The sequence below is a fragment of the Sinocyclocheilus rhinocerous genome, unplaced genomic scaffold (genome assembly GCF_001515625.1).
Source record: "Sinocyclocheilus rhinocerous isolate Xijiao unplaced genomic scaffold, SAMN03320098_v1.1 scaffold2645, whole genome shotgun sequence".
Classification (NCBI taxonomy): domain Eukaryota; kingdom Metazoa; phylum Chordata; class Actinopteri; order Cypriniformes; family Cyprinidae; genus Sinocyclocheilus; species Sinocyclocheilus rhinocerous.
Genome location: NW_015654522.1, coordinates 87,803 through 110,534, shown reverse-complemented (window position 1 = coordinate 110,534; position 22,732 = coordinate 87,803). Strand labels below are relative to the sequence as shown.

At 36.9% G+C, this 22,732-nt stretch overlaps 2 protein-coding genes across 4 annotated transcripts in view; both read right to left on the bottom strand.

Moving 5' to 3' along the window:
• The window catches only part of dalrd3 (DALR anticodon binding domain containing 3), a 15,894-nt gene extending 3,416 nt beyond the window's left edge, over nucleotides 1-12,478 (bottom strand). The window contains exons 1-10 of one of the 2 annotated variants that reach the window (XM_016524285.1): nucleotides 12,117-12,478; nucleotides 9,156-9,460; nucleotides 8,762-9,072; nucleotides 2,534-2,592; nucleotides 2,329-2,430; nucleotides 1,656-1,720; nucleotides 1,481-1,539; nucleotides 1,258-1,340; nucleotides 1,051-1,177; nucleotides 501-559 (exon numbers count right to left, since the gene is read on the bottom strand). In XM_016524285.1, coding sequence (XP_016379771.1) covers nucleotides 501-559; nucleotides 1,051-1,177; nucleotides 1,258-1,340; nucleotides 1,481-1,539; nucleotides 1,656-1,720; nucleotides 2,329-2,430; nucleotides 2,534-2,592; nucleotides 8,762-9,072; nucleotides 9,156-9,460; nucleotides 12,117-12,317 — 1,371 coding nt within the window. In that variant the 5' untranslated portion in view covers nucleotides 12,318-12,478. Of the gene's footprint in view, nucleotides 1-500; nucleotides 560-1,050; nucleotides 1,178-1,257; nucleotides 1,341-1,480; nucleotides 1,540-1,655; nucleotides 1,721-2,328; nucleotides 2,431-2,533; nucleotides 2,593-8,761; nucleotides 9,073-9,155; nucleotides 9,461-11,654; nucleotides 11,725-12,116 lie in introns of those variants that run through there. The other variant, XM_016524286.1, reaches the window with a different exon arrangement.
• A 3,146-nt stretch (nucleotides 12,479-15,624) lies between these two features.
• Nucleotides 15,625-22,732, bottom strand: part of impdh2 (IMP (inosine 5'-monophosphate) dehydrogenase 2) — an 11,619-nt gene continuing 4,511 nt past the window's right edge. For both annotated transcript variants that reach the window (XM_016524288.1, XM_016524287.1), the window contains exons 8-15: nucleotides 22,417-22,613; nucleotides 22,224-22,314; nucleotides 22,052-22,147; nucleotides 18,135-18,278; nucleotides 17,902-18,046; nucleotides 17,441-17,584; nucleotides 17,038-17,121; nucleotides 15,625-16,263 (exon numbers count right to left, since the gene is read on the bottom strand). In XM_016524288.1, the coding sequence (XP_016379774.1) occupies nucleotides 16,242-16,263; nucleotides 17,038-17,121; nucleotides 17,441-17,584; nucleotides 17,902-18,046; nucleotides 18,135-18,278; nucleotides 22,052-22,147; nucleotides 22,224-22,314; nucleotides 22,417-22,613 (923 nt within the window). In that variant the 3' untranslated portion in view covers nucleotides 15,625-16,241. The remainder of the gene's footprint in view (nucleotides 16,264-17,037; nucleotides 17,122-17,440; nucleotides 17,585-17,901; nucleotides 18,047-18,134; nucleotides 18,279-22,051; nucleotides 22,148-22,223; nucleotides 22,315-22,416; nucleotides 22,614-22,732) is intronic.

Below are 22,732 nucleotides of genomic sequence, written 5' to 3'. Positions count from 1 at the left end.
ATTGATTTTATTTTACATAGTTGCAGTGTTACAGTCACACCAGTTCATAGGTGTGTGTGTGCGTGTGCGAGTTGGTGTGTTGATTTTGCACTCTAGATGTTTTAGAGTTTCACCCCTTCATTGCTGTGCAATTTTTTTCTGCATTGTGGGGGATTTGTAGATTGTACACACAAAAAGTTTCTGTATTTTCTATTTTTTTCCCATTTCCCATTCATTTCCTGTGGTCGGTCATTTTTGACCAAAGACCATGGGTGTGACTATTTTTTTTACGACCACTTAGCTTTTTCGAATCATGCCCTCAATTTTTTTGTGTGTTCACATACCAAGTGCCATAAAAGTCACCAAGTTTCGTACCATTCTAGTGCAGCTATGATTTTTAAAAATTCAAAATGTATAATTCTCCGGTCAGAAGTGATCGAATACCGCACATAAGGATGCAACAAATAAGACTATTAGCAAAAATATTATCATTAAGACATGTTAGTTACATATTGCTTTACCTCCTCTTTTAGGGCAGAAAAGTCCAGCTCTGTGCCTCCAGGGATTTCCGGATAAAGACCTACATGTTTTAAAGTAGACATGGATATTATTTCACAAATAGAAACAATACTACATTACTACTTAACATGCAGTTAATCAAAAGGCCCAGTGGAGAAAGATGGTAATTGAATTTTTTACTTCAGCGAATTGCAAAAACTGTTGCCCCAAACAACATAACTAATCAGAATACCACACCTCTACTGCACAAACCATATCGGGTTTTGTTGTTAAAATCTATATATTTTCTGTACATTGTCACAGAACACATATATTGTCATTCACTGCTTTTCTATTACTTTAGTTTAGAATTGAAAGTGGCAGTGAAAAACAGCATTTTGCCTAACAAAGTGTAAATTTAAAACATGTATACAACAACAAGTTGTTAAGATTTGGGTGTAGTCACAGCATGCGCTTTAAAAAACAACTTATCCATGACTACTATCAAAATAACATTACTTAGAACATGAATCAAAAGTCAAGAACACTACAGTGCATGTGTGTGTGTGTTACCTTGCTCTACCCCTTTCTCGTAGCTGCTGAAAAGTGTGTGAAGACGAGCGCAGTTATACATGACAAAGACTCCACCCCTGGGGCCCTTTGTGGACACACCACTGTCCCGCTGAACATCTAAGGTCACCTGAAAGACAGCTGTCAATCATCTCTAATGCAGGAAAATACATTCTACACACACACACACACACACGCAAATACACTCACCGGACTTGTGTGCACTGTGGAAAGCAGTTCAAACCTCACGGTGGCCGAGGTCATGACTTTAATGATGTCATCCCATGTCTGACCTAAAAAAAAGTGAATTGATGGCACATGCACAAATCAGTTGACATCTGGTATTAACATGCATCACAACAATTCTGGGCTATTTCACTAAGACTACGAGCTGTAAAAGGAATTTTCTAAGAATGCACAGAGATAAACACACCTTCAACTTGGTCTCCGTACTTCATTTCTGAGGCCTCTTTCATCTGAGCTTTTCTTAACCTACAGCAATACACAGCCAACCATATAACACTGTAATAAGACTTATAGACTTGTAAGAATGATTTATAAAATTGATAAAGCATAACAGTTGATGCTATTCTAAAGTTTTGCCTTACTGAAGATACTGAGCTGCATTCATCTGAATTCCAGGAGTTTTAACAGGACCACAAATCACCAATCTCTAATAGAGAGGAAGAAAGCAGTTATTAATTCATTCGTTTATTTTCCAGCAAAGATTGTGTAAAATGTAGTCATGTCCAACTGTGCAGAATCTGAGCTGGAAATTGTGTATTCACCCATTTGGGAGCATTACAATGGCTTGATATTGTCTTAAGACTTTTTGCAACTTATATGGATTTAATTTATTGTCTTTTATTAGATTTTATGCCATCAATATGCTACTTAACACATAAAAATTAACAACAAAAAAATCTCTTTGAAACAGCTATACATGCTTTTACACAGATTTATAAACGTACTCTTCCAGGATAAGGAGGAGAAAAAATATTAATCAGACAATTAAATGCTTTCTAAATGAGCATGATTTTTGCCCAATTCCAGCTGCTACTATTTAGGAAGTAGCAAATCATGGTTAGTAGCTGTGATATAACTAAAAGCTATTGGCTACTAAAAGAAAAGAAAGGAAAAAGAATGAGTCCTTTGATAGGTCCAACCAAAACTTCCTGTTACAAGACAGTAAATACAAAACAGAAAGCAATTGTTTGATATGTAAAGCACACTGGTACAGCTGATGGGCAAATATGTCTGTGTGGGCAGAGAGTGTGAAACCTGCACTGCCGTTGCACCCGTCGCTCTCCACAGCATGGCTGTTTGCTGCTGACGAAACTCATCCTGACAGGAAGTGACATGCAGGGCTGTTGTCGTAGAGATCTAAAGTAGAGAAATCCATTACAAGCGTCCAACTAAAATATGGTAATTCACTGTAATTTAAATCAGACCGATATAATCCAGACAGAGGGTCCATTTGACTCACAGGGAAATCTGTGGTAGCACTGTCCAGCTGGGCCAGATGACACAAAGCTGCTCTCTGCACTGAAAACAGAGAAATCACTGACTTATGCACAACACAGAGGAAAACTAAGGCTATCCAACAGTTTATCACAGAAACACTAGGAGTAAAACAGTCCTTGTAAAAAATCTGGGAGACACAGTACGGTTCAGTATGGCCCAGTTCATCTCATCTTAAAGGAATAGTTCACCCAAAAATTTACATTTTATCAACATTTACTCACCCTCATGTCGTTCCAAACCTGTATAAGTTTCTTTCTTATGTTGAACACAAAAGAAGATATTTTGAAGAATTCTGAATTAGGGTTGCAAAATTGCGGGAATTTTCAAGACTGGAAACTTTCCATGGGAATTAACGGGAATATATGGGAATTAACGGGAATTAACTGGAAATTTGCAAAATTGCAAGAACTGGGGACTTAAATGTAGTTGAGAACAAATCTTGCAGCATAATCTTGGTTAAAACAACCTGATTTAATGCAATTTCAGTTTAATTTCTACCCTACACATTGCTCAATCACATGCACACAGCACACTGCTTACTGCAGGGCTATTGAGGCCACAACCCCCTACATGCACTGTGCTTTCCTCCATAATATGAACAGATAATTTCTTAAATCCTGCACAAAAAATATCAGAATGTCCATCTTGGTAAGTAGCCTATTCATGTAAATTACATGAATATTACAAAAAATTGTTTACAATTTCCTTGTGCTGTGTGTAATATACTGTGCAACTAAATTAGGCTACACCATTGTAAAAACAAATACACTGACTGAACAAACCATAGACTGGAACAAACATTTAGGTGAGATAATAATAAAACAGAAGTCTAAAAATGACCATCCCCCACACACAATCCCCCTTAAAGGCGGGCATACACGGTGCGATTTTTGCTATTGTACGAGCTCGCAGGTGATTTTTTTTCTCTCTGGAGAAAATCGCAGATGCTCGCATGGTCGCGGCTCGTACCGTGTGAGAAGAATTACGGGCCAATCCGAGACGTTACGAGCACCTCCCGTCCTCCCGATAATTTTCAAACATGTCAAAAAAAATCGGATGCTGTCGGTTTAAATTCGTGGCGTATGTGCGGTTGAACGAGACGATTTGGCAATCCATCTGAAGTTGACCAATCAGAAGATGACAAAAACCATATAGTCTATAATAATTTTAGTTTAATTATACAGTTCTATTTTTTATTTGTTATTCCGAATGTGCCAAATTTGCCGTTCAGCTTTATGAATGAATATGCCTGTTGTATTTCCGGCAAAACGAGCAGAAATTCAGAAATGGCCTACTCTACTCCCTCGAGTTCTTTATAAAGAACAGAAAGTCCATGCTTTTCTCTGCTTTTCAGCCATTCTCTTTGCCATGTCCTATGTCTTCGTTTTTTGTTTTTTTTTTGGATGTCACAAGCCATAGCTGCCACAAAGAAAACTATTTCGTCCTCAGAATCCATATTTTTATGAATGGCGCGAAACGTAATGCTTACGTCAGAGTTTGTAAAATCGTAGTAAATTCGTGTCGTGTGTGACTGCCTCCGTACGATTTTCAGATAAACTCAATCGTGACATGTGCCAGAGCTCACGACGTTCCGACCTTCAGAATCGCACCGTGTACGCCCGCCTTTAGTCACCTAAGAGAGGGATTCCCCTCCATTTTCTCTGAAGCCACATGTGCTTCATTTGAGCCCAAAGACTACATCTAAGTTTTGATATTCTAAATATACTGTATTTGATCTATATGATTCAAGTTTAACTAGTAAATACCAAAAAGTGTTTTTACAGTAGCTAGCTAGCCAGTAAAATCAAGATATGTCCGTGTTTTCTTCGTAATAATAGCATAACGAAATAGATTTGGCAAGCAATCCAGTGTATCTGCCCTTCTGCTTTGGAAAGCGTCAAATAATTTTACAATGCATTTTCGCAGCGGTGAGCAATGTAGCCAATCACAGACATGTTTGTTGATTTCTAAAACGCAATGGCCAATCAGAGGTGTTTAGGTTGGAATCCACGCACTCACCGCTCCAGTCACCGTTTTTTTGTCCAGTGCTGAGTTCTATTATGCGTGTAACTTCTTTCTAACAAAGACATTTAAAAAAGTTTCATCGTGTAGTCACGTTCATTGTTTTTTTTTTTGTTTTTTTTGGAACCTTGTGAGATCGTGATGAATGAGTGACAGTTTTCAATAAATTTAAAGGGAGCACTTTTTGCATGCTGTATACGATAATATATTCAGAATTTAAATAAAACTTGTGTTTTTCATGCTTGACAAGCGGCCGCGCACAGAGATAGCTAACTACTACACTATATAGAAAAAGATAATAATTTCAGAAGCACAGATGTGATTCTGCAACCGAGCCTGGTCCAAACGCAGGATTTAGGTAAGGAAACGGTCATTATTTGTATTGTCTGCCACGCCAAATCATGCACACCTGCTTGCTTTTCTGTTTAATTTAACAGTGTTTTTGTAAACATATATATGCTTTAATAACAAATAGTTGTAACACTTTACAATAAAGTTCAATTAGTTAATGTTAGTTAATGTATTAAAGTTTATTAACGTGTTAGTTAATTATTGTAAAGTGTTACCTAAATAATGTATTTCGAGTGTTCACTTGAAAATATTCCCAAAAATTCCCGTTTCAAAATTTTCAAAATTGGAACATTTCCAAAATTCCCCAGACGAAGTTCCCATGGAAAATTTCCGGAAATTTTCCGCTCCTTTGCAACCCTATTCTGAATAATCAAACAGTGGTTGCTCCCCATTGACTTCCATAGTATGGAAAAAAAAATACTATGGAAGTCAATGGGGACCATCAACTGTTTGAGTACCAGCATTCTTCAACATATCCTCTTTTATGTTCAACATAAGAAAGAAACTCATACAGGTTTGGAACGACATGAGGGTGAGTAAATGATGATAAAATTTTAATTTCTGTTTTGACAAAATTTTAAATTTTGGCTGAACTATCCCTTTAATGCTTGCTGCTTGTGCAACTACTAACTGAAAATAGTAAGATGTAAAAAAATAAATAAAAAAAAACTGATAAAGGAACAGATTTCACATTTGTTTCTTTTCAACATTCAACATACTCATCACAAACGCTAGTATGTGACAAACCAAATTTAAAAGTTCACCAGAGGTGCGTTTGTGCAGTAACTATAATTTCTAGCACAATTTCTGTATATTCCGACATTGACATGTCACATCTCATGTATTGCTGCCAAATTTAGCAAACTACTGACAAGTTGATAATTATTTTCATGTTAAGGCCAATAACGGATTAGTTGGCTGTAATTCTATACTACGTTGTCTATTAAATTAAAAATAAAATGCTACAAACTAAAATCAATCATTTTAACCCTGTAAGGCCCACTGTTGAAATATTACAACATCGGTTTTAGCTTGAGTAAAATAAAGCTGCTCATGTATTTTTTTTTCTCTAAGACCACATTTACACAAATGCTAGATTTTAAAAATAGGCCTATTTACCTGGCCATAAACTCACACATCAAGCACATCATCTTGTTTTACTGGACTGGATAAATCTACATTCAAGTAAATTTTCAAAATTGGAACATTTCCAAAATTCCCCAGACGAAGTTCCCATGGAAAATTTCCGGAAATTTTCCGCTCCTTTGCAACCCTATTCTGAATAATCAAACAGTGGTTGCTCCCCATTGACTTCCATAGTATGGAAAAAAAAATACTATGGAAGTCAATGGGGACCATCAACTGTTTGAGTACCAGCATTCTTCAACATATCCTCTTTTATGTTCAACATAAGAAAGAAACTCATACAGGTTTGGAACGACATGAGGGTGAGTAAATGATGATAAAATTTTAATTTCTGTTTTGACAAAATTTTAAATTTTGGCTGAACTATCCCTTTAATGCTTGCTGCTTGTGCAACTACTAACTGAAAATAGTAAGATGTAAAAAAATAAATAAAAAAAAACTGATAAAGGAACAGATTTCACATTTGTTTCTTTTCAACATTCAACATACTCATCACAAACGCTAGTATGTGACAAACCAAATTTAAAAGTTCACCAGAGGTGCGTTTGTGCAGTAACTATAATTTCTAGCACAATTTCTGTATATTCCGACATTGACATGTCACATCTCATGTATTGCTGCCAAATTTAGCAAACTACTGACAAGTTGATAATTATTTTCATGTTAAGGCCAATAACGGATTAGTTGGCTGTAATTCTATACTACGTTGTCTATTAAATTAAAAATAAAATGCTACAAACTAAAATCAATCATTTTAACCCTGTAAGGCCCACTGTTGAAATATTACAACATCGGTTTTAGCTTGAGTAAAATAAAGCTGCTCATGTATTTTTTTTTCCTCTAAGACCACATTTACACAAATGCTAGATTTTAAAAATAGGCCTATTTACCTGGCCATAAACTCACACATCAAGCACATCATCTTGTTTTACTGGACTGGATAAATCTACATTCAAGTAAGTAAAATGCCTAAAATATTTTTTTCTGCGATTATTAATGTGTAGATCATGTAGATATTAAGGTATTGTTGAATGCATTGATCATTTTAGATTTTGAGCTTGTTATGTCAGTGTTGTAATTTTGCAACGTTGGGTTAAAGGGGTAGCAAAATTTGCCTGTGCACCTTGCACATTACATGGATGAATTGTACTTCTCATCTGTTCCATGTGAAAAAAATACTAATAGAAACTAAATAAAACTGTTTTTGATCATTCACAAGTTTTAAATGTTTTTGTTACCATTTTGAGATTCAATCAAGATTTTATGATTATTAATTGAGCTTTCTTCAATAATTTGAAAGTATTTGTGTAACAATATTTTAAACTATCTGTATATCATCATTTATAAAATGTACTTAACTGGCCCTTTGCTTGTTTGCCCAAATATCTGCTTGCTGCATGAGGGACAGGTGATAATGTTCTGGAATGTGGGGGGTATAAGTGCTATTAGCATGATAAGTAAAGGGCACAATAAGCTATCAGTATTGTGTGAATTCTGTGGAATGGGTGAATTCTGTGAATGGGTGAATTCTTTAAAATGTGTAAGTATGTTTGGGATCAATTTGCACTGATATTTTTAGCCTGGAAAATAATCATTGTTTTTTTCCATTTCAGAATGCCACCAGCCAAGAAAGACCGTTTCATCATATGTGTATGATATATCACTGATGCTGTCCAAAGTGAGAACAGTGACTTTGAGATGGACTGTGATACAAGAGAAGAAAGTTTTAAAAGTCAAGTCATAAAGAATATTTTAAAAGCTTTCATTCAGTTCATCAGGTTTTGTAAATATATTCAGAACATATTTTTCTATAATGTTTTTTTTTCTTATTTTGTCATTATTGTGTGATTATTAGTGTGTATACATACTGTATGTAGACTATTGTAATGGGGTTACAGAAACATTTCACCCAGCAAATGAACCTTTAGATGTTCTCTACATTTGTTCAGACAGTGAAGTAAAATCACTGAAATTCTGCAACCCAAAGAGCCCAACGTTGCAATATTACAACATTTCACTAAAAACTGACTAAAATGTAAAAACACATATTTCTGTATTAGAGGCCTGCTACAACAACTTTTAAAAGGTGAAATAATTTTTTCACAGGTTTTTTTCTATATTTGGGTCTTCTAGGGTTAAATGCAAAATGTGAATTTAGGCATCACAACATATAACTTTCAGTTTTGGAAAAATACATACATTTACATAAAAATATATTCAACCGTTTTGTTGTTTTTTTTAAATCAACTTTATGCAAATATTAGATCATGGCAAAAGTCTAAAGGCAAATAACAAAGAAAATAATAAAGCACAATTAAATTTCCAACGTCGACTTACGAGTGATAAATTCAATAAATAGACAATAACCAATATGATACCAATATATTTTGCATTACTAGTTAAATTTGCAGTGTGATGCATTTTAATGCATCATAATGTGGCTTAATACTTGCAAAATAATAATAAGCAACAAATATCTTGTACTGTATTGGTCGATGACAGGGTTAACATATTTATAAAATAAAATACAATTAAAATCTTAACATCAAACATTCTACTCATGCAACCCTAATAATGACATTTGCTGGCCAAACAGACACAAATCTTGTATATAAATGAACCCATGGGAAATTTAACGCGTTAGATCCCCAATGAACACATTACAACTTACCTGTGCAAGTGCCAAGACTGGGATCATACCCCTGCAGGTTCTCGTCCTGTACCACTTGTTTAAGGTTTATCCTAACATCCTCTTTTATCCCTATTCTCTCTCCCTCTATTTCCTCGCCTCCACTTCTCATTTTTCCTCTCTCCATCTCTCTGTCTCTGTAGGTTGAGTTCTCTAAAGCTTTTTTCATCTTCTCCTCCCTGTCCTCATTGGTCCAGCTGACAGGGACTGTCGGCCAATCAATGCCTAGTGTTTTCAGAAAGTTGACAATGTCACTGTCCTGTGGCAAGGCTGGACAAAAGGAAACAGTGTACCTAAATAGAATAAAGAAAGAGTTGATTAATTTGTCCTTTGGTGACAAAATTTATGCCAATATCATAAAAGTCAAAGCACACACCCTTGTCTTCTGAGCTGTGCCCCGAGGTGGTCGGCAATGAGAACGGTCCGTAGCTGCCCCAGAGCTAGTGTATCGGGAGATGGCACGGTTTGTTTGGTGTGGAGGGCAGGGCAGTTGATGAGGACACAGCCCTGTCTCTGAGCAGCAGGTCTCAGATATGACGTTATTCCACATAAAACACCTCTGAATGCTGCACAGCGATCCACACACACACGCAGGCCTTCTGGTGTCACCTCAGTGGCTCCTAGCGGCAATACGCCACTGCCACGAAGAGAGCGAATACCACTGAGAACATCAGAGGGAACCTGAAAACACACACAGTCATGAAATACACAAGTATATTTAGTGTAACAATTTACATATTTAGTTTACTGCCCCGGGATACTTTCTCATTAAATCAAAACGTTTGTTGAAAATAGTATAAAGTTATTTGAAACAATGCACAAAACTTTTTCCAAGTCACTGTGAAAGCAAAATTGACAATTCTTATTTTTGGAATATTGCGGTGTTTATTATAAATGATTATCTTGCACATTAATTTAAAAAAAAAAATCTTTAATCTAAAACATTGATCCAATCAATTGCCAAATGACAAAATTAAGTCCCACCCTACAATTTTTCTAGCTTGAGAAGCTGATACACTATACGTCAGAATAGCAGAGAAAAGACAGTTGCACTTTCCGTTTTTATGCCAACTTTAGGTCACATTCGCCGTTGATCCGTGAAATTTCATTGAAAGACCTGGTGTATCGCATGAGGGTGAAAAAGTTCCTCATGCAGATTTCAATGCGTTCAATTTGGTCTAACAAATTTGCTGTTCTTTTGTGTGAGTCTGTGTTTCGCTTTTTTGCCAACAAAATTTCACCAAAATGCTTTTTATATTCTCTGAATATAAAAAATATACAGGTGCATCTCAATAAATTAGAATGTCGTGGAAAAGTTCATTTATTTCAGTAATTCAACTCAAATTGTGAAACTCGTGTATTAAATTAATTCAATGCACACAGACTGAAGTAGTTTAAGTCTTTGGTTCTTTTAATTGTGATGATTTTGGCTCACATTTAACAAAAACCCACCAATTAACTATCTCAACAAATTAGAATACTTCATAAGACCAATAAAAAAAAACATTTTTAGTGAATTGTTGGCCTTCTGGAAAGTATGTTCATTTACTGTACATGTACTCAATACTTGGTAGGGGCTCCATTTGCTTTAATTACTGCCTGTAGTTAATGCTGCTCAATGTGAAAGCACGCAGGTGATGGAGATTTACCGCTGATTACAGAATGGCTTTACTGACAAGATGCGCGTTAAATATCGCATGCGATTTATCGTGCAGCCCTAATTTATATAAAAGTTTTGTTTAAAATGTCATTTACACGTTTGTTTTCCAGGGGCGCGAAAAGACAATTGAGTTACCTGCGAATTCCCTCAAACAAAACAAAAAGACATTTTGACCGCATGACAGTATAAAAACAAACAAGGTTTCCCTGTTGTTGGGGGGAAAACAGTAATAAATCAGGGCGTGATTATGACATTGTGGTTCTCCTAATAGCCAACATGTTGTTTTCGGCATTGGCATAGTCTGACCTAGATGTAACCGGCAGCGAGGAGTTAAATCATTTCTGCCGCAGGGTTCAAATGTTTGGTCGATGCCACCAATGTCAACAGTCTAGCTGTTTTTGTTAAATGTGAGCCAAAATCATCACAATTAAAAGAACCAAAGACTTAAACTACTTCAGTCTGTGTGCATTGAATTTATTTAATACACGAGTTTCACAATTTGAGTTGAATTACTGAAATAAATGAACTTTTCCACGACATTCTAATTTATTGAGATGCACCTGTATATTCTATACATGTCACTGACCTACCAACAGAATCAAGGCGGCATAAAAAAAAAAAACTAATTTAAGATTTTACTCTCACAAATAATGTCAAAAGTGTTATAATTTTACATGTTAATTTTTAAGATGTAATATTTTTTAATTTGTAATTTTTACAATAATATATAATATAAATATTTCCAGCTGGCGCCCTGCGTGTCTGTGCAGAGCTCGGGCTTATACTCTGACAATTCTGTGTCAGTGACTCTGTGATTCATAAACAGACGTCCAAGCAAAAGCTTGAAATATCCAACACGGCGCCTCAAGCCATGCGTAAAATTGCCACGCGGAGAAGCGCGAGAACGCATCTGTCACTGGTGCAGGCCAGGAAGAGATCATAACACAGAAAATAAAAAACGCACATGTAAGCACATATTTCAGACTGACCTCTCCACCGGCGTAATATAATATAAATATTTCAAATATATTCTTTATAATTATACAAGTCGCAACAACGTTTTCAAACATTTCAGAAACCACAAAACAGAAATTAGAGCGCGCCACGCGAACTTTTGTGGTAACCATAGCAACAGTTTGTTGCGCCGGCGGTTTTCGTTGAGATTCCCTATCGGACATCGACTAACCATAAAAAGGTATGTTTGTTAATACGTACTGTCATTGTTTTTTCGTTTCACAACAAATTTATATTAGGGCTGCACGATAAATCGCATGCGATATTTAACGCGCATCTTGTCAGAAAGCTGGTTCTGTAATCAGCGGTAAATCTCCATCACCTGCGTGCTTTCACATTGAGCAGCATTAACTACACAGAGCCGTTGTTCACTGACGAGCTGCGCAAAAAATCGCGCGAATATGAACGTGGCAATGTCGGCAGTCCAGCTGGCGCCCTGCGTGTCTGTGCAGAGCTCGGGCTTATACTCTGACAATTCTGTGTCAGTGATTCATAAACAGACGTCCAAGCAAAAGCTTGAAATATCCAACACGGCGCCTCAAGCCATGCGTAAAATTGCCACGCGGAGAAGCGCGAGAACGCATCTGTCACTGGTGCAGGCCAGGAAGAGATCATAACACAGAAAATAAAAAACGCACATGTAAGCACATATTTCAGACTGACCTCTCCACCGGCGTACAGCGTCGTCAGAACCGTGTTGGGTGACAAGAAGTCACGATTTCTCAGGTTTTTTGCGCTGCTCTCCTTGAACCAGTGCTTCTCTCTCTCGCGGCTGATCTCGTCTTCATGTTCAGCATCTCTCCGCAACGCGCCGCTTAACGCTTTGACGGTGGACACGATGCTAAATGGCACGGCTTCCTCCATGATTAGGCTCAGTATGTTGACATTGTTTTTAGTGCCCGGACTGGAGGGATGTTAGTGAGATTGACTGTAGCAGCACTGCGGTGCTGTCTGCTCGGATTGATCACCAATCAAAACAGATGCATGTGGACCGGAACGTTAAGAAATGTCACTGCCTGGTCAGAGGAGGCATATTTTCATGTAACACCGGTTGCGTGTTTTTGAAAGGCGCCATTTTGAGTGTGGCAAAATCAGTTCAGTCAATGACAGAACAGAAAGTAAAAGTGCACTTCTGATAAAATACATTTTGTTCAGATGCTGTCGTTTTATTTGAAAAGATATAGACTATTTAAATAATCTATGGATTACTTTCCTTCTTATCACTGATATTTAACATATTAATGTATATGTGCACCCAAAAATGCAAGTTGTCATCTTTTTTCACTCTCTGCTTCTAAACCCGCATAACTTTATTTATTGTACTATATTACAAAGTCATTTGATAGCTTTGGGTGAGGAAAAGAGTATTTATCATCGTTAAAGTATTCGTTACAAATCTTACTTGACTATACTGTTTTCATTCATTTTATTTAAAACAGCAGCATGCACATTCTGCTATTAATTTCTGCTTTTCTGATAACAAAGTAAGTAAATGATAACAGAATACTTTAGATTTTAGGAGACTAAAGGTGAAAAATTATTTTAACTAATTTTTTTAGACTTTTCTCTAAATAAATATATAAGCCAGACGTTTATTCCGTTTAATGTTTTGAGTAGACTGCATCAGGAATATTGTTTCCAGCATAAACATGTTTAAAAATCTCCAAGTTTTCAACGTTTGACTTCTGATAATACTAAAATATTTCCTTATGGAACAGTAATAAGACACCATGCATCCATAAAAGGTTTTATAGGAATCTTTAGAAAAGTTTATCAAAATGAGATCTGGTCACACTTCATACTGAAGCATATTTGAATGCTGGTTGTTCAGTTGCTTATTTGAGTACTTCCGCTTTGTTTGTTGCAGGTAACAATTGTACGTAAGAGCTGAACTTGGGCCAGATTACAAGTCACATGTTGTGGTTTACAGTAAGATCTAGATCTCTTCCCAAAACAACTAAAACAGCAACACTGGCTCACAGATTTCACTTTATGTCCTCTAGCCAGAGTAAAATCTACAAAGCAAATTATCCAAAACCTGTTCCAGATCACTCATCTATTGAAAACGCAAACCTCTATCATTCCTCTCTATATCATCATGTAGATCTAAAAAATTCTTTGGGAGTTTTGATGATAAACGGTCAACAAGTGATGTATGACAAATGTTCTTAATTTATTATTAAATTACAGAAATAAAATTCAAATGTCTGACAAAGCATTTTAGTAAGAGATTCTGTGATTTACTGAATACTGACGATTCTGAAGATTTGTGATTGTCAGGAAGTGATGCTAATCTTGGCTGACACGAAGTTCCCGGTGGCGAAACATATTTCTGGCAATCCGGGAGAAAACGTGTCATTCCAGAGCAACATCAGAACTCATACACACACATACACATTTCTGACTCAACTATAACATTGTAGATCTATTCAAATACATTTCGAGTAATACAGAAGTAAAATTCACATTAAGTATCATATCTGAATGAGGCCAACTCCTGAATTCTTTCAACACATACAATTTTCATCTTTAAGCTCCTGCAAGAAAGGAAGGACACAGAATCCATAGCCAGCTGTCAATCAACCAAACAGCTGCATTATGGGTTCCGTTACCATCCAAACTGCTGTGGCCATTTTCACAGACACTCCGTGAACAAACACATCCAGCAACGCTTCGTCATTTAACACTTTTTTCGTATGGAAATTACATATATCAAGTCTACTTTTTTTAAATAAGAAAAAAGAAATGACATTCAAACAGCTTTTACCACGAACAAGTTTGGTGCCTCTGCAAAAGAATCAAACTTGTTTATTTATCTTGCTTCATCTGTAGACTTGTGTCTTGAAAAACCTGCTCTCCATCAGAGAAGAGTGGGCAGAGAGAGGGAGGGAGAGAGAAGGAGAAGGGGGGTTATGCAAGGTAAATGAAGACAAAATGACAAGAGAGATTAAACAGGATATAAAACTGACTAAAGAAAGTCACATGAAGTAAAATGAAAGGAGGAACTAGCCTGAAATATGAAGCTTTCATTTTAGAATCGACAAGCTTGATGGCACATTGCACAAATTTTAGTGATAACTAGTTGAAGTGAGCTCTTCTCTCTCTCTTTCCTTCTTTTTTGTGAAGATTTCCTCATAATTGCCAAACACAGTCAAATGAATGAGAAAAAGATGAGCAGAATGAGACAAATGAATGAAAGACGGTTTGTATCAAAGCATATTTCCATAATTTCTTTTTTAATTTCAGTGCGATCTACTTGCAAAAGAGAAGACAAGTTAACAAATGAAAGAAACAAGTGGAACAAAGGTGAAGAGAAATGAAAGAAAACTACTTGTCACTGTGATAAACGACATGAGAAGAGACACATTGAACGTGACAGATACAAACTGCCAGGTATGACAGAGATGAGATGAATAATTCTGTTACCTGCTCCTGTCATTCCTCCTCTCTCTGCTCCCTGGCTTGTGTGAGTTTGTCAAAGAGCGTTCGCGTATTTATGCCTGCTGACTTCCTCCTCAGAAATCCGAGGAACATTTTCACTTTCACTTCTTCACTAGACTGCCCACAACCTCCCCCTCCAAACATCTCAATGTCTTTCCCTTCTCTTTTTATGATTCCTGTCATCTCTTTCTTATAATTTATATTTGTCTGTTATGTGCTTCAACTATTATGGTTGATTCACTCATGTGAGGATAGGTGCAACATATATGTTGTTTATTAATTTTTATTATTAATAATGTATTACATATCTTTATACAGTATTGCATTTTTATATGTATTAATTTTAATGTTAAATATGAGAATTATATACATCCAGTCTTTTTTTTAATAAAAAAAGTTCTAGTCTTAGGAAAGATAATATTGCCGCACACATTGATTTACATCTGTCAGTCATTTCATTTTTGCTGTGTATAAAAGCGTTAAGATATCTGGGCCCAGCTGGGATGAGCTCACTAATGGGCCAATATCATATTTCATTTATGAGGAGCCACCTGGAGCTCTCAGCCCAACCTGTCCAGGTGCGGGTCCATTAGTAAGTATGTGTGAACGCTTGTTTGGAAAGTCCGGTAGTTTTGGAGGTGAAGGCTGGTTCCCTTGAGACACGCTTGCAAAATGAGGAATAACGTACCAATGTCAATGTTGAGCAGCCATCTACCCACACACTCACAGATTCAGGATTTGAAAACCAATTTATGATGAAAAAACACATGCAAGTGAAAAATGTTGTAATTTACATGACACAGGCACATTTTTACAAAGGTACTCACATGCACCTAACTTGAACGGTCAGTTCTCGTTTTATAACAAACTTGACAGAAATCCCATTAAAATACAACACTTCCTGTTTTACACAGACCAACGGCACTCAATCAACCCATTTTCATGTCTGGACAGAAAATGTTGACCGTTTATTGCTTAAAATCATGCATATGCAGTAATATTTTATTAATCAAGACGAGACAAATATCTGTGGCAAAAAATGTATATTTTCCAACAAACTTTGCCAAATGATTACTTTTTTGACATGTAAGGCATCTGATACAAACAGCAGACAGCATGCGTTCCCCACAACCACACACATTCACGCAAAACTGGCATATGCTCGCAGACATTCACACACGGTTTCTCTCCTCGCTAAGAGGAAAGGCGGCTGGGAAGACGAGAAAGAGGAAGCTGAGGTTCTCAGTGTGTTTGGGTGCCTGTATGTGCAAAAGCACTTGTGGAAGTCCATTAATGGAGGTTTATGTGCGTTTGGCTATGCATGTACTGGCATCTGTAGTGTCTTCTTTAAAACAGGCGTTTCTCATAGCTGAAAGAACAAAATAAAAGATCAGTTCATTTTTTTATTTAAGTTCAAACTTGTACATTATTCCATTCAAAAGTGTGGTTTCAGAAAGATTTTACATTTTCTTTTTGAAAGAAGTCTCTTATGCTCACAAAGGCTGCATTTATTTGATCAAAGATAAATATTATTACAATTTAAAATAAATATTTTCTATGTTAAAATATTTTATTTAAAATGTAATTTACTCCTGTGATGGCAAAGCTGAATTTCCAGCAACCACTGCACCAGTCTTCAGTGTCACATAATCCTTCACAAATCATTCTAATATGTTTTGGTGCTCAAGAAATATTTCTTCTTATTATTATTATCAATGTGCTGCTTCATATTTTTGTGGAAACCATGATACATTTTTCTTTCTAGATTTTTTTATGAATATAAATTTCAAAATAACAGCATTTATATGAAATGGGAATCTTTTTGTAACTTTATAAATGTCACTTTTTTTTTTTTAAAGATTTATTTTCAGTATTTTGCCTTTATTTGGATAGGAGAGAGGAGGGGGATGGGATCGGGAAAGGTCCACGAGCCGGGACTCAAACCCGGGATGCCCAGAAGCACAACGGTGCTATATGTCGGCGCGCTGCCCACGAGGCTATTGGCACTGACATAAATGTCACTTTTGATCAATTTTAATGCATTCTTGTTGAATAGAAGCATTATTTTTTTATCTTACTGACCCCAAACTCTTGATTGGTAATGTACAATATCTTCAGACTAAGTCTACGAATGTTCAACTACCTGTGTAGGCTGTGCACTCCACCCTCCATCTGAGCTGACATTGTCCTCTTTTCAAACCTCAGTTCACCAGAATACATCATTGCCCTGAGATAGATGAAGAAAGAAAGGGGAAAAAAAGAGGAAAAAAGGAAAATGACAAACTGTCACTCATTAACCTCAAACATATGAATATTTGGGTTTGTGTCTGTTTTAGCAGTGCATTGTTGGGTTAAAGGTGCAGCGTATAGTTTCAGTGCCACTAAAGGAATCAAACAGAATTGGCAAAAATAAGAAATGATAGTTTTGGAAACAATCATACTTTTCACAATTTTTTTTGCCGTCACTAGTGGCACTGAAACTATACACTGCGCCTTTGAATGCATTTAATTGCCGATATGCGAGTAATTAGTGCGATTGCGTGTACCTCAGCTGTGTGAGGCTCTTTGCACCGATGTCTTGGCAGGAATGCTGTATGCCAACGAGGAGATATGGAACAAACTTATGGATGGAGCCTTTATCCTGAACAGCCCCTGAAACTCCCTGAGCTACTTTAATCTTATCACTCTCACTGAAAAAGAGACAGAGGGGTTGAGAGAGTGAACATGGTTTCAATTTATATTCTGTAGAACTTTCTCAGTCTAAGATATTAGCTTTTATTAATGTTTCATTTAACTACTATTCCATAAATATATCTATATATCTAATTATCATCAAGCATTAGTCTATATAAGCAGTTGTGAAATAGCTAGCATATAGCAAAGCGGTTTAAAAACAAAAAACAAAAAAAACATGGGAACCTGTAATTAGTAGCTAAACTGCAGCAGGAACTAAGAGCAATAAGTGCACAGTATTGTATTTGAGAAAGGATTTATTTGTGTGTAACACCTGAAGTATCTGCTCTGTGAGCCCAAGTTCTTGTCCATGGCATCCAGTGAGCCCATTCCTCTGTACTTCTTTAGACGGATCCCATCCGAAAAGAAATATTCACCAGGAGCTTCAGAAGTGGCAGCGAGCAATGACCCCATCATTACTGAGAGAAACCAAAAGCAGAAGAGAATTTAGCTTCAATTACGACGTTAGTCTGTATCTTGTGAATCTATATCAAACCCATATCTCACCTGTTGATGCTCCCAAAGCAAGTGCTTTAGCAATGTGACCAACTGTCTGAATCCCCCCATCAGCGATGACAGGCACTCCAAACCGCCGAGCATATTCTGATACCTTATACACAGCTGTTGCCTGTGGCCTCCCGCATGCTAGCACTGTGAGAACAATGAGAAATAGAGACCCTTACTATCAACCTAAACTTGCATATTCTACAGATATTAGTTATGTAGATGAGGACAATCGTGTGCATTGATAAACAAATACTCTCCACTAACTGTTGTTCATACAAACACAGACATCCATACTCTCTCACACACATAGACAGACATGTGGACACATGAATGACTATGAGTGTACTCTTTACTCGTGCAGTCATGTGACTTCAGTCAGTGACAATCAACCAACCAGTAAACGTTACAGAGACAGTATTGCATGTCAATTCAAAATGAGGCCAAACCAAAATTCATCAAAGAAATCTAAATCATAGCACTTCTTTGAACTTCACTAAGTTCAAAGACAAAAAGTTAGCATTATATGAAATATGTGGATTTATGAAAGTGGAATTTTAGATGTGAGATTTTCTATAAATGGTGAGGTAACATGAGAGGAGAAGAAGAGTCCATCAGCAAACCCTCTGCAAGTCTTGACAAACAAGGACAAGTGAGAAAGTTTCTAAATGATTTGAATCATTCTCTAAATTCACCTAAATCTTTTGCTCCACTGTCTGTTTATGACCTTTCGCAAGACCATCACAATAAAAAGGAAAAACTCGCAGTGGTGAGCATGTGATGCACACACACACACCTGTCAAACCCAATTATTATCCGTTCCAAATGTTGACAGAGTGGGATCCAAAAGTCTGAAACTACTAGTACATTATATTAATTAGCATAACAAGTGAAAAGTTGCATGCAAGATGCATGGAAATCCATGCTGTCATGGTTTTTGGAATTTTCGTTGTTTTATTCAAGACAACGAATGAGAGTAGACAAGAAATGAAGACGGAGCAGCAGCATTGGGAAATGACAAGTGCCATCTTTTGACCCCAAACCCCCTTCTGTAATTTCTAAAGTCACACCATCTACACTCTGCATACAGTAAAATGAAAAAAAAAAATGGTGTGAGTTAAATTAACACACTACACTGAACTGTAAAACAAAGACCTTCTGCAGTGAGACCAATGGTTGCGAAACCCTCAGCTATTTCTGCTTTGTTAACAAATGCACTTCATACACTCCAATGCTCTTACAGCAGCTCTAAAACCTATTTGGACACTTAAGCCATATTTCTAGCATTTTCATTGTACAGATAAAATATCAAAGCAAATGACATATAGAAATAAAACAATGCTAGAGCTTTTCTAATTTCACTTTCCTGTGCCAAATTGGCATTGACCTTTAATCAACGACTTAGCAAATAGGGCTGCACGATTAATCAAAATTAAATCGCAAAGGCGATAAATCGCATAAATTGTCATGCGTATCTTTCAGTGAAGCACGGTTCTGTGATCAGCAGTAAATCTCCATCCGAAGGCCAGAGGGCGCTCTCGTGCTGAAACTCCAAATACACCTTGCAAAACCCAGGAAACCCAGGAAATCCCTATAGCTGTTGCTGAATAAACAGAAGATTTAACTGCCTTCATTAATTCAACGTGACTAATAAACACATGATTACGACAATATATGATTTATCCGAGTTCGTCTTATTAAAATTTTTATTATAATAAAGTATATAATAATGCAATGCTAATCGACATAGCCTTTATCACTGCTTAGAATACTATGAAATATGTTGCGTGCCTTATTCTGTGTAAGAAGCCACATCGTCTCACAGAAGGATTTATTTCAAACACTCGACTGATGTTAGGAAGTGAGTTTGGAGTAAAAACATGTTCTTAAATGTGGTATTTTAACGTGCTTTCAGATGGAGCAGCATTTACTACACAGAGCCGTAGTTCACCGACAAGCTGCGCAAACCGCTTTCATAACCGCAGAACGATTTCTTCGATTTCATAATCACGCGATTAAACCATCTGCGATTATGAACACAATTTTGCGTAGCTTGTCAGTAAACTACGGCTCTGTGTAGTAGACGCTGCTCCATCTGAAAGCACGTGCTGAAGATTTACTACTAATCACAGAACCGGCTTTACTGACAAGATATGCATGACAATCGCATTCGATTAATCGTTCAGCCCTATTAGCAAATGTATTAAGTTGTTTCCCCTCAAGTTCAATGTTTGAAGAAAGTGACCAAATGTTCACTACTGTCATTTTAACAGCATGTTTTATTTTTTAAAATAAACGCCACTTGGTTTTATATTTCATGATACAATGACATTGTTTAAGTGTGACTTTCGTGTCCAAATTCCTTTCTGGCCACTGCACAAGCTAGTTCATGTATGTTAGTGAGGGATTCTGAGTAACAGACTTAGATCAGAGGAAGTGCCAAACGCCACTACTGACAGGTTAGTCAGACAATGACAAGCATCCAAAACCCCAAAAACCAGCAACTACTTCTAATGATGCAGAGCCATTAACCAGTCAATGCAGCAGGCAGAGTGAGATAGTGAGCCAATGGGATCTGTATGGGGATCAGGGGGAGGGACTTACTGGAGTATCCCGTAACAGTAATTGGGGTTTTGGGGCTGTGGAGCTTTAAACCAGGAGGAATACTGAGAGGCGCTAGAGAGACACAATTATAGAAAGGGAAATAGATACTGAGAAAGAGCACACGGTAGCTCTGTTCTAAAACCTTGCCTTGCTGCCTACTGTACATAAGCGGCTTCCTTCTAAGGAAGTATAACTAATTGTTATGGAACCTCGTAAGGAATAGATTTGGAATGCAGTACAAAGGCTGCAACTGTGTGCAACACAGTTTGATGTTAGCATGTTGTTAAACTAACAGCATGATACACTAATAAATGCTGGGTAAAATAATATATTCAAATTACTTATCTATTTTACAGTATAAAACATTTTCAGTTTTAAGTTTAAAATAAAAAATTTGCTTGCCTTGTCAGCCATCCTGGATTTATTTTCAATGCATTATGGAACTGTAATATTCATGAAGGACATATACAATTTAAAATAACATTTTCAAATATTTTAAAATGTAATATATTTCTAATTTTCAATCTTTAGTGTCACATGATCCTTCAGAAATTATTCTAATATGCTGGTTCTTTTTATGTTTTACTCTCACTTTTGATCAATTTAATGCGTCCTTGCTGGATAGAAATATTAATTTCTTTCAAAAAAAAAAAAAAAGTGAACAGTAGAGTATCTCAGAAGGCAGTATAATTATGCCTACCTTCTGAAACAGTCTTTGCTAGGTTTTGGAACAGAGCTGATTAAAAAAAAGGGAACTGATGCAAGTAACAAAAACAACCGGTCGAAAGAAAGAAAATATGCCATAGAGACAGTCAAAGAAAGCACAAAAGAAGGGAAAACTGAGAAAAAGAGAGAAAAACTGTGACAGAAAAGAGAAAGGAAGAGCCTCCACTACCATACTCCCATCATTCAGAGCGACAGAGAAAGACATTTGTCACAGAGAACTATACAAACGGACAGATAGACACTTATATAGACACACATATTCATTCTTAAGACAAAATATAGAATAATACCTACACCACACAAACAAAAATAGGAATTCTCCACAGATTCTAAAACCCCAGAAAAATGCTGGAAAAGAGGAAACCGGGCAGAGTGGATTGTCTGCCAATCAATCTGTACAATTACCTTGCAGACCAAAACTGCAGGGATATTTGGGAAATGACAGATAATTTGGACTGCTCTAACAATGTTAAAAGAAAACCTAGAAGAGGCACTGGATATTAGCTGCTCTCTCTGGAATGACTGGATATAGAAATACAGCCTGTGATCGGCTGAGGGGCAGGCAGTCAGGCGTGGATTGGTGGACTGACCTTCTTGTGTGATGCAGATGGAGCCGCTGCCCATTCCCACTCTGAGAGCATCCGCTCCGGCATCAATCAAATTCTTCGCCTGAGCCGCAGTCACCACTACAACAGACAGACAGCCCATGTTAACTGTGTGTTTGTAGATATTATGTTCAAAAAGTTTGTGTTTAAAACTAACCATTGCCGCCGATGACTTGTAGGTTAGGATATTTCTCTTTTATGTACTTAATCATATTAATCTGAAAGATGGAATTTCCTTGGGAAGAGTCCTAAAGTGAGCAGAGAGACAATAGGTAACCACAAAGGACAAAAAATAAACCATCTTCAAGAACTGATTCACTGAAAGACATTAAGCCCAAAACAGGCCTCACCAGGACAACCACGTCTACACCAGCCTGCACAAGCAGGTCGAGTCTGTATTTGTCATCATTGTGTGTTCCGATGGCAGCACCACAAAGCAGCTGTTTACGAGAGTCCTTTGAGGCCAATGGGAAATCTCGGTTCTTCTTCAGATCTGTCCGAGCGATGATGGCCACCAAACAGCCCTCATTTACTATAGGAAGCTTACCTATGGCAAACAAACACTGAGTGTGAGAGCTTCACATGGGGGAATTATCTTGCAGCATTCTGACTTCATTCCAAACTTGGTTTTATCAGACTGATTCAATATGATAACTCATGAATTTG